Source organism: Schistocerca serialis, chromosome 3 (genome assembly GCF_023864345.2).
Source record: "Schistocerca serialis cubense isolate TAMUIC-IGC-003099 chromosome 3, iqSchSeri2.2, whole genome shotgun sequence".
Classification (NCBI taxonomy): Eukaryota; Metazoa; Arthropoda; class Insecta; order Orthoptera; family Acrididae; genus Schistocerca; species Schistocerca serialis.
This window is the reverse complement of record NC_064640.1, coordinates 295,348,091-295,360,753: the sequence shown is the minus strand read 5'-3', so window position 1 is coordinate 295,360,753 and position 12,663 is coordinate 295,348,091. Positions and strand designations below refer to the sequence as shown.

At 34.7% G+C, this 12,663-nt stretch overlaps 1 protein-coding gene across 34 annotated transcripts in view; it reads right to left on the bottom strand.

The window, feature by feature from the left end:
* Positions 1-12,663, bottom strand: part of LOC126470085 (twitchin) — a 515,873-nt gene that overhangs the window by 40,855 nt on the left and 462,355 nt on the right. For all 34 annotated transcript variants that reach the window (XM_050097601.1, XM_050097605.1, XM_050097618.1 and 31 more), the window contains 11 exons: positions 11,060-11,229; positions 10,360-10,477; positions 8,902-9,228; positions 8,598-8,663; positions 7,976-8,273; positions 7,542-7,675; positions 7,078-7,285; positions 6,814-6,966; positions 6,443-6,669; positions 5,936-6,226; positions 5,459-5,652 (listed from right to left, as the gene is read on the bottom strand). In XM_050097601.1, the coding sequence (XP_049953558.1) occupies positions 5,459-5,652; positions 5,936-6,226; positions 6,443-6,669; positions 6,814-6,966; positions 7,078-7,285; positions 7,542-7,675; positions 7,976-8,273; positions 8,598-8,663; positions 8,902-9,228; positions 10,360-10,477; positions 11,060-11,229 (2,186 nt within the window). The remainder of the gene's footprint in view (positions 1-5,458; positions 5,653-5,935; positions 6,227-6,442; positions 6,670-6,813; positions 6,967-7,077; positions 7,286-7,541; positions 7,676-7,975; positions 8,274-8,597; positions 8,664-8,901; positions 9,229-10,359; positions 10,478-11,059; positions 11,230-12,663) is intronic.

The following is a 12,663-nucleotide window of genomic DNA, read 5'->3' as shown; positions in this document are numbered from 1 at the left end:
TATGCTGTTCAAAAGGTGGTTAATAACTTTGCTGCTCAAGCCTGTCACACTCCTCAAAAGTCAAAAGTAGCCCTCTTGAGATTATCATGTGTGTGAGAAGGGTTCTTGTGATGACACATTATAAGCTGCAACTTGTCCAAGCATGCTCAGTCACGTTCAATGTCAATAGATTTCGCAAGCCATTCCATACAGTTGATTCCTGCCTCTGGTGGAAGGTGTTCATGAGATGGGCATGGTTTGCTCTTGCATTATCATCACTAAATATCTGAACATAGGGCTGGGCAATAGAGTGGAGGACCCGGTCCTATATACTGCAAAGCTCTCAATTTACCCTCAACTTCAATGAGAGGTACCCAAAAATCCATATGTCATAATAGCTCAAAATATGATTGAGCCACCTCCCTGCTGTGTTCATGGGACTATGGGACTACATGTCCAAGACAAGCATTGGTACCTGTCCACCTCTACACTCTTCCATGATCATCATGAAATGTCAGATGAACCCTGCACTTGGTGAACAGAAGAGAATGCCTTTGATACAGGTTCCATTCCATGTGTTCTCTTGCCCATCTTCTTCATGTGCCATGGTGCTGGGCAGTTTTTACTGTTGTTTGCAATGGCTGCCTATAGGCCAAATTCAAGTGGAGATGGTAGTGTACTGCCTGTGTCGACATAGTGGCTCGCAGTTGCTCTGTTATATTCCCTTTCAGGTTCCTACAAGCTATAATTTGTAGGAGGCAGTCAGCAGTGGGCACTGTTGATAAAGTCTGAGAACTATGAGGCAGATCTTCAATGATTTGAGTCTCACAGTAGCAGCTGAATACTCAAATGATGTCTCTGTGGTGTAAGCCAATTCAGTAGTTAATGCTTCTTACCATAAAGTGACAATGCACACATGGTTTCAGCTTGAAATTATTCTGTGAGATATGTTGACACACTTTAACAGTATACAGAAATTGCATTAACCTACTCATGACTGGCGATATGGTACCCTCTACTGAACTGGTCTCAGAAGCAAATTTACTATTTGAACTGATCTGAGAATGCAAATTTACTTTAATCATGATTACACAGGTGAACTTAAGTAGCGAGTTCTTGCAGCTGAGAGAATTTTGAGATAGAGAGATTTATTAATTTTTGAAAGCATTTTTATGGAGATAAACAGCTTTCTCAATGGAATACTTTAAAATTACAATTAAAAGTCTTGATTGTAATAGAACATTTATTAAAAATGGCAACTGATTTCAATCAAATAGTGACCATCTTCAGACCATATATGATGAAATGTAAGTAGAATAAAGATTTCAAGGGAAATCCAATGATAATAGTTAATACAAGGTATGTAAAATATGACCAAAATTAAAATAAGTTCTACTCACGATGACATACAGTGGTTATGAACAGAGAAGTTATCATGGATGCACGAGTGTCAACTGCTGTTTAGGGTAGAGAGGGTATGGGTTAAATATTGGATGGTCCACACACTGCTTATTGCATTTCAACAGGCAGTCAGGCATATAGTACATAAAAAGCTTAATCACAAATAATGTACATATAAAACAATTGTACAAAGAATAATAAAAAAGTTATGTAACATCACATAAATATCTGCTATATAAAACAGTTTGTCAATTTACATTTAACTAGAGACACGAGAATATACAGGAGAATAGCCAATTGAAACTGGCTGTCAGTAAACAAATTGCTCGCTATGGGTATTTGAAGAAAACTCATAGAATATTATCATAGCAAAGACAGAGCTATGTGACACCATTGGTTTCCATGGATACTGCATGAAGGTATTGATATGCATCATCTAGCATGCCAAAGACGCAATAGCAACTGGCCACCACAGTGTAACAGCATGCAGGCAAGAAAAGCAATTCATGTGCATGAAAACCACTGAAGAACACTTTGATGTAGCCATCATGATGACTGGCAACATAAGAATATGTAATATTAAGTATAAAGCAGTATATTACATGGAGATCAGCAGTGCCATGACGATTGGCAATAGAAGCATATGTAATTTTAGGTGTAAAGTAGTGTATTATATAAAAATTAGCCAATGGCATAAAAGCGCCAAGGAAACCCAATACATTACAAGGTCCAAAATAATGGGTCAAATACTAAAAATATGAACAAAGCCACTATCTCTCACGAAACTAAAATTATAAATAGGATAAAATAGTTGAAAAGCATGTGTGAAGTGGACTAAAAATATAATAAAATTAAAATCATAATCATAAGGGAGAAAGTAACTGGCCGTTGAAATTTAAGAACAAGAGAGCAAAAGCTTTCTATAGTAAGCCATCAATGAGCTATAAAAATTATTTCTCTGCAGTCTAACTGCTGTTCAATATGAACAAAGGTTTACGTTAAAAAATGTGCATAAATCTCTATGTATTCCAAGGTATTCTGTAAAAGTTCCTTTGGTGTAATGTGAAGAATTTTTAAGATATTCATAATAGATTTTTCAGAGTGGTTGAGATGCGTTAAATGTCAACCAAATGCCAACTTACTAAGGAAATGCGTGATTTATGTTCTTTAAATGGATATTAAAGCTTTGAATTATTTGGCCAATATACTGTTGATCACAGCTAGCACATGATATTCTGCAAACACCAGAGTCTAGGTATTTGCTATAGAATTTATCAGCTGTGGGTTTTAGCCTGATTGGCTGTTATTGAAGTAATGTGATACGTGGTGGCCTGAGCATCGAGTACTTAACCCTTAGTCCCTCTACCATAACCAGCAGTTGACATTTGTGCATCCAAGGCACCTGTTCCATTCACCACCACCACCTGCCATCATGGGTATAACTTATTTTAATTTTGTCCATATTTTATGTCTTTTACATTAACTGTTATTATTAGATTTCCTTCTAAATCTATATTATACTTACATTTAAGTGCATACGGTCTGAAGATGGTCACTATTTGACTGAAACTGGTTGCTATTTTTAATAAATGTTCTATTATGGTCTAGACTATTTTAATTTTAAAAGAGGAAGTTATGATAAAGAAAACAAAAACTATGAAAGTAATGAGGGTGGTGCATTTTTCTTGTTTTTGCGCAATTTATACATGTTTAAGAAAGGAAAATTTATAATGTATACATATCCAAAAGAGTACACGTAGATATACATGTATATCTAAAAACAAAGATGATGTAACTTACCAAACGAAAGCATTGGTACATTGATAGACACACAAATAAACACAAACACACACACAAAATTCAAGCTTTCGCAACCAACGGTTCCTTCATCAGGAAAGAGGGAAGGAGAGGGAAAGACGAAAGGATGTGGGTTTTAAGGGAGAGGGTAAGGAGTCATTCCAATCCCGGGAGCGGAAAGACTTACCTTAGGGGGAAGAAAGGACAGGCATACACTAGCGCACACACACACACATATCCATTCACACATATACAGACACAAGCAGACATTTGTAAAGGCAAAGAGTTTGGGCAGAGATGTCAGTTGAGGCGGAAGTACAGAGGCAAAGATGTTGTTGAATGACAGGTGAGGTCATTAGCATATTCAGAAGTTAACCATTCAAGAGAGGTATTTTTTGTGTATAAATAAAAGCATGGACAAAAATGTTATGTGTACTATATTAACTATGTGTTTTATACAAGAATATTATTATTGTTGTTTCCTGCATGGCATGTTACAGATATTTAAGGATGCAAAGTGAACCACTGAAATGCCTCTAGCAGAGGAAGAAGACTGAAATACTATATAAAGAGTTGGTGTATAAGTGTGTAGTCACCTAATGTGAGGACATCAGGTGGCCATAGTATGTGGACATATGTGCAATACATACGTTTGAATGTACACTCAAATTTTCCTTCACTGTATGCCATCTCAAAAACTTATTTCTGCTTACTTTTAAAGTTGAACTGAGGGCAACTAAATATGATAATATTTCTCACTTTTTTAAATTTCAAATCCATGTTTAAAAGATATGAGACAATATTAGTTACGAGAGGAGTGAGTAAAGTAAAGTAACAAGGTGAAGTCATGTATTCTGCAGAGGCATTATGTCATTGGTGTATTGGATCTGTTTAAAATGCAGTTCCTCCTTTTTTTGAGTATATAATATTAATATACACTGATTATTGGCAATACATGGACCATTGCAAGAATAAGCATGCATACACCACAAAGAAGGTTTATTGTATGGCACAAACAAGTATGCACCAAATGTCAAATATAATTTGATTGACTCCATATGCATAGGTTGAGGGCAAGTGACTCTGGACAATGTCATTCACAGTAACCATAGTAAGGCTTACTAGATACTCATGGCACTGTTGTCATTACTAGCTGTTAAAACTGTATGAATGTTGCTGGACCTGCTAGCTGTTCCCTTATATTTCACGTAATGTACAGGCCTGGTCAGTTGGCTGCACTACAGTATCTTCCAAAACTATTCTGATATGTGGGGTTATATTGATAATACTATTATTTACTAATTCAAGTGATAGTTGATGGTGTAAATGTCCTTGGTACACTTTTAATATTGTAATGTGGTTCATTGTATGATTGCAGATGGTAACAGTATCATGTAGTTATCATTGGGTATGTGCTTAATACAGCAAAATATCACAAATCATATGAGTAGAAGTTCTTCATACAGACCACTGCATCCATTTGGTTTTTGGTAAATTGACACACTGTACATTGTTTTCAGTTTCCAAGCATTAAATTTTTATCAGCAGACTACGGCTACTCTCAAATTGTGCACAACAAATGAGTTCACAATTAATATAGAAAATATTATTACATGTGGTATTAATGGCAGTTACTTAATGTGCACAATTGAAATCTTTTCTCTCCATGACCTCATAGTTAATGGAAGTTTAGGACTGAACTAAAAATGTGAATAGCTTCTTTCTTTTATTAAAATGGATGCTACTAAATTTGATATATTTCATTCTGCAAAATTTAAAATGATGTTTTTTTCTATAAAATAATAATTTTGATACAAATTTTACTAATTCTCTTCCTATACACAAGTTTACAGTGAAGAAAACAGAAATTTTGATATATTTACTTTGTGATGAATGAAGATAGTCATCATGCAAACAGAGATTTCTGTAGCACAGTGCATGACTACCTGAGCTTTTTCATGTAATGTACTACTAGAAAATAAAAATCCCCCTCCTCCGCCCCCCCCCTCTCCCTCTCTCTCTCTCTCTCTCTCTCTCTCTCTCTCTTTCTATCTCTCTCTCTCTCTCATTCCCCCTCTCTCGCACACACACACACACACACACACACACACACACACACACACACACACACACACACACACACCAAATTCATTTCTTTTTCAGAACCTGTCTGGAATATATTATCTCAGACAGCTAAATTAATTAACACATCAGAAAAGCAATTTTATTCCTACACTCATCAGGTTAAGTCCTCAGGTGTGGATATTATCAAAAGTCATACCGTTGGTACTGGTTTTCCGCTGAGACAGCACAGCAGTTTGCAAGTCTGTCGTATCTGCATGACCCTGGGTCGCAAATGGAATGTAAAACTTGGTGCACTCTCTCTTTCATCTTGCCACAGAGCATAGGACAATGGCTCACGGCGTCTTACAGGCTGGACTTCAGGTCTGTACTGTGGAATCTCTTTTGGAATGGCTGGAAAGTTATTATATGTATCAAAAATAATCAGCCAGTATTTTGGTAGGAGATGCTTTACAAACATTCTCAAAAAAACTTATCAGTATGTCATAATTCACATAGCTAAACATATGAGTAATGGTAATAGTACCAGCAGTTTTCTCTAAGCATTCTATAAACCCAAGTTAAACTAGTAATAAATATAGCACACTATACATAGTTCATTAATCATTTTTAACTATTAATGTACTATTTTCAGTATTTACTAATGAAAATGCAGTACACTGAAATTCATGCTTACGTTGGACATTGAGGAACACGACTTCTTCACGATAGCCGTAGTGGTTCTCTGCCCTAATTATGTACTCTCCTCTGTCTTCCAGTTTAACTCTGTTGATAATGAATGTGTAATCATCACCTCCATAACGCTTCATGAATTTTACACTTTGTTTCAGTTCAGCATTGTTATGGTACCATGTCAATGTTGGTGTGGCTATTGCAATTACTCTGCAATAGAACTTAGCACTTTGTCCCTCATAGGCAAAAGCACTTTGTGGTTTGATTACGAACCTTGGGGCAGCTTGTCTGCGGTCTGCAAAACACAATAAGACTGTGAGTTAACACATTCCTATGTAAGTGATGTTCCACAAGCTAGCTCCATTCTCTATATCACTACTGAGTGATGTGAATTTGTTTAAAATTCCTGTAAATATTTTAAAACCTACTTGATTACATTAACATGCACAGTCTACGTTCTATTTTTAATATATTGATCTGCTCTTGTTCATCCAAGATACAAAATACTTACCAAATGAAGTGTCATGAATGCGATACTTGTCCACCAACAGTTTGCGTAGAGAACTATACTCTGCAAGCCTACCAATAGGTAGGATGAATGCATCCCAATCTGTGTATTTTGCTCTAATTTTGTCACGTATATTCGTGTACCTTGAGGAACTGATGACATTAGTGCGTTTGCTGTGATCACCAGTAAGCCAGGCATGAAGAAGACATTCGTGAGCAGTCATCCTTTTCCTGTATTTGAAATAAAACAATAGATAAGAATTGCAAACCAAACAATAGTTTTACTTAGTGAGAAATCCAATCTACAATTTATTTCATGAATGTATTAAATTATTTGACTGAAGAAGAATAGCAAGATTATTAGCACAGACTTACTCTTTATTTTTCACTAAAAGCCTTCGAATGAAATCTTTGCCTTCATCAGATACATTTGCAAATGCCTCTTCATCGAAATCCCAGTCACAAGCTTTAACATTTTTCAGTGTTTCAATGTCATTATCTCCAGCAAAAGGTGACAGTCCACTTAGGCTGTAACAATAAATGACCCAGATCATTATTGGTCTAAGGCTGGAAAGAAACAGTCAGAATGTAGATTGATATTTTGCAAGTATAAGATTGATCAGTTTTAACATTACTTACAGAACATATGCGAGTACACCAACTGCCCACATGTCAGTGTAAAATCCTACTGGTTCTCTTTCTACAATTTCTGGTGCTGCAAATTCTGCTGTTCCTGTTGATATTTTGACTACTTCATTAGGATCCAGCTTTGTTGCCAATCCAAAGTCTATGAGTTTAACATTTGTGCTGTTCCTTGTCTGGCACATAATATTTTCTGGCTTTATATCTGGAAACAGTGAGACTCAAAATGTATAATCATGAATCACAATAACAGTAAAATGACAGCTTTCACAACATCAATCATTCTGTAAAATTCACAATGAAACTGGTATAAGAAAAATATCCAAATGCTGAACTATCAGTAATTGTTTTATATATTACATATTATTGTTGATTTCATTGCTCTGTCCATTACATGAGAGAAACATAAAGTAGAGCATTTGTTTATAATCGTTATCATTATTGTTGTTGTATCAGCTTACCTAGATGAATTATATTCTTCTCATGCATGTGTTTGACACCTTCACATATCTGCCGCATGTAGTTGATGACCTCAGCTTCAGACATTGAGTAACCCTCAGCAGTGATTCGTTCAAACAGCTCTCCACCAGACAAACTGTTTGCAGGAAAAGATTATTCAATTACAAAATAAACGTTTTATCATTTGTCATTAGTAGATGACTGACAGCAGGAACTGTTTTGACAATATAAACAAAACCATAAGCATAAGGATCCAATGGTCATTTGAATTTGTACAACAGCTCCTTCAAAACTTATTCTGCAGTTCCATGTTTATACATATCTGGGGAAAGTTTTAATTAAAAAACCTAATAGTTGATATTAATATGTTTGGTTACTGAGGAAATCTCTAGAATTTTATTTGATTTATTAGAAATATATGACCACTGACACTTACAACTCAAATATTAACACCATTTCATCATCATCTTCAAATGCATCATGTAAATTGATGAGTTTAGGATGATGCAGCTGATTCATAATATCAATTTCCTTTTTAATCAGTTCCTTCTCCATAGCATGGGACACTGGAATGAATTTTGCTGCAAATATGTTGCCAGTCTTCCTTTCACGGCAGCGATGCACAACACCAAATGCTCCTGTGCCAATTTCTTCCAAAATGTCATAATAATCATAGACACTAGTCGTTTTGATTTCCACTGGTTGTGGCACATATTTAGAGTAGATATCGAAGACTGTAACAGAGGTAACATTTCATTACATGTATGAAACGTCAAATTACTAATAATGTAGCCTTTTTTCTTATATATTCTATGGATGAGTTTTGATGTCATTTACATCATGATTAAGTATACATGAGATGATCATTATGTGAGAAGCTACATTACAATACTTTAAATTTTAAACAAATATCTGCTATTCTAGTAGAATTTGTGTTACCTCATAGTTCTTAAAAATATTTGGGAATTTATGAAAGATGTAATCTACAAACATACTACAGAAATTTCATAAAATATTACAAAAAGAAGTATCCATAACTGCCATTCAGCAAAACATACCATACTGATCATAGTCGGACACTTTTCCATCAGCTTGTCCTCTGATCTTCTTACCAGTGGCATCAACTGCAAGATAAATTAAGAGTATGGAAGTGAAAACTTAAATATAATTTTAGTTTAATATGGAAGAACTCCATCAGAGTTTTACTTAAATACTAGCAAATATGACACAATAGAATGGTTTTTGTAAAGAATTTTGAGATTTTGATAGTGATGACGTGATAAATACTTGCCAAGAGTCACGTTAATAATAGTAGCAGGAGCAGAAGAACACAGAGAACTAATTCACATTAAGCTATTGTACCTTCATATTTTTTCTTCCTAACAATCTTCTTTCCAGTGTCTTTCATTTTTATGAGGGTTGATGTTGAGCTTGGATCACTTCTTCCATAAATATTTTCAGCATACACTCTGAACTCATACTCATGACCAGGGCTAAGACCCGTAACTGCCATCGTAGTGAACCTGGTGTTTCCAACACGTATCCAGCTGGACATGGGATGTTCACGCTTCTCTACCAAGTAGTTCGTAATACCGCTGCCACCATCCCATGATGGAGGTTGCCATGAGAGAGCAAGGGAGTCATGTCCAATGTTCTCTGCATTGACGAACCTAGGTGGATCTGGTCGATCTGAAATATTGTACATAATATGATCAATTAATTATATGATACTTAATAAAGACCTGCAGACACAGTGAAGTCCAATTACAGCTCATTTGCAAGTATGTATTCTGGGTTCAAACAAAAATGTTCCAAGTAGTGGGCAATGTTACCAAAGTTTTCACAAATCCAAATTAATATGACAGTTTGAAACTAAATAACCAAAATCATGTGACATTCCAAATTCTTGAACAAATCATGAGTTTAAAAAGCAGACTAAAAAATTTATGTGGACACATTTTGAAAAATAAATAAATAAAATAAAATAAATTTATTGCAATCTTCATAAATACAATACTTGACATATAAATAAAACAGTCTGGTAATTTTAATGATGGTACCATGGAACAAGTGACAGGGATATGAAGAAAAACCCTTTTAGTTGTTTCATATATCCTTCTTCCTAAAGGCAATATCCTGCAGTAAAACTATTACAGGTGCATATTGTTCATCGTTATTGTACTGTTTGAAAACTGAACTGCAAAAAAAAAAAAAAAAAAAAAAAAAAAACGCATGCGACTGGACCGCAAAAAAGTCCTTTTCCATCACGACAATGCACCAACAGAAACCTCAGCAGTTGTGGTCCCAAAATTAATGGAAATAGGATTCCAATTCGTTTCACATCCCCCCTATTCTCCAGACTTGTCTCCCTCAGACTACTATTTGTTCCCCAATTTGAAGAAATGGCTGGCAGGACAAAGATTTTATTCAAACGAGGAGGTGATTGCAGCAACTAATAGCTATTTTGCAGACTTGTACAATTCCTATTATTCAGAAGGGATCAACAAATTAGAACAGCAGTGGATGAAGTGTATAAGTCTAAAAGAAGACTATGTCGAAAAATAAAAAAAAGTTTTACCCCAAACATGTAAGTAGTTTCTATTTTTGCACAGACTGTAGAAGCAACTTTGAATATTCTTCAAGCCACATATACTTAAGAAGCACAATTTCAATTTCTAATGTTTGCTAATAAATGTGATACTAGATAGATATAATTTGGAACAGATATTTTCTATCTCCTGTTCTACATTACTGTAAGAGTAAGAAAACTGTTAAACAATGGTGTGTTACTTTTTAAGACAAATGCAAGTTTTTGCTTACCACTAATCTGAATTTTGATTATTGCTGAATCCATTCCCAAGTCATTTTCTGCAACAATGCGATATGGGCCACTGTCGAGTTTGCTACCATCACGAATAGTTAGCACAGCATGCCTTTCCTAGAAAAAACAGTACACAGCCAATTAACACACAATAGGTCACAAATCTATCAAATCATCACAATTTTTTACCCTAACTGAAAATGTAGCTATATATTTCTAAATTTATGCAGTTGCTGCGAATATTTTCCTTGGATATATGCTGTACTTACAGTCAAATTATATGAATATAAAGTACGATAACAAAAGTTAATCATGCTTCATAAAATACCACACATCCAAAGATGAGACAAATACTGAGATGAGATGTTCACTTCACACCATGAGTACTACTTACTAGTGCCTTATTTATTATAATGTCTGTCTACTTGAAATATAGGATGATATACAACAATGAAGTATATGGAAGACTTACGTAGTCAGAACAGAAATGGGATAAATTGTCAGCAACTAAATGCTTCCATCACGAACTATTTAATCAGATTTATAAATGTCACTGGCTATAAAGTACAGACCTCATAGTTAACCACATATGCATAACAGTTTTGCAGAACTATTATTTTTATTGATAATCATTATAATTAAGAAAAAAATGTGTAAGGAATAATTACAAGTATATTCAAAATTGAAACAAAAGATTACCTTAACTTCTAGGGCAAAATGTCCACCAGACTCAATAGTTTCTCCATCCTTGGTCCATGTTATTCTTGGTTTAGGGTGACCAGTGAAAGGTATTTTAATGACCACATTTTCTCCTTTGTCAAAGAATGCTGAATCTCTGAATCGAGGTGGAACATTAAGCTTTGGTGGTGCTGAAGGAAAAGAAAAAAGACAAAATGTTGTCAAAACATATTATGGATGCATGCATTCATACAACAAAGAGACAGTTATACTTCAAAGTTAAATAAACCAATTCATGCTTCAGATATCACTTTGAAAAAATTAACAGTTCTTAAAAATATGTCAAAATCTTAACTTCTAGAGAAAAAACGGATTGTCAGACAAGAATGAAACTAGGTACATTTCTACAAAATCTTCACACGTTTGTGCCAAGGTGTCTTCTTATCATTATGGTTACATCTTGGTCATTCTGGAAGAGAAATAACTGGGGGTTTTTATGGGTACTTCAGCAGCTCTTTTTTGTTATTTCATACCTCATACCATTAGGGAGCTACATGTTCGGCAATCAAGTACTACACCAATGCTTTTTCTTCTTGAAAGGAAGTAAAAGACTGATTGTGCATAGAGTACAACTTCAGCAGCACCTGAGCTAGCTCTGCTGCCACAAAACTGAACATGTCAAGCTAGACTGTTACAGAAGAGGATAATCCTTATACAGTACATGCACCACATTCCATAGATTTGATAGAGAGAAGTTTCTAGGACATTGAATGGAGCCAGAGATGCTCATTTTGTTTACATACAACACAACAGAATGCCTTAAATGTATGAAATATGAGAATGCTACAGTGTTAATATTACTTATATTATAGGCAAGCACATTAATTTTAAGAGCCCTGTGAAAATACTCTTTAATTCACTCTTAAACTACATTACAATAAAATTAATATGACATCATAAAGGAATTATGTTTGAAAATCATAGCTATGAGGGACAATGAAGGTGAACAAAGCAATAACCAAAAAGACAACATTGCTGTAAAGGAATTAAAATCACACAAATTTAAACAGTCATTTCAAAATACGTTGCTGAAGAATAGTGAAAGGTTATGAGGAAAGAAGAACTAACTAAACATTTACATGAAAATGATGATGAAGATGACTCGATACTATCAAAAATGGTATAGACAGATATGACACATTCAGAGTAATTTAAATCTATGAACAATATTACAAATGAAATATAAGTGATTATCCTGTACATTCTATGATAGCAGTGAGACTTTTTATTGAATGGGCTCTAAATTTCTACACTGCAAGCTAAAATGTTATGGCAACAACAGAATCCCTCTGGCATGGATGTGTGTTATTCCTAAAAAAAGGCTGAGGTTGGATTAATATACTGCATCACTGATATTAAACTAATACCAAAATGGGGAAAGACTAAGCATGATATCTTACAGTGTTTAATACTGGGCTCACTCCTATACATAAACTACACAAATAACATTCCAGTGACTCTAAATTTTTAAAAGCTGTCATGTTTTGTAATGAAATAAACACACAAATCTAGCGCTTAAACTATATCATTCCTGGAAAAGTTTGTAACTGGTTCACAGCAAACAT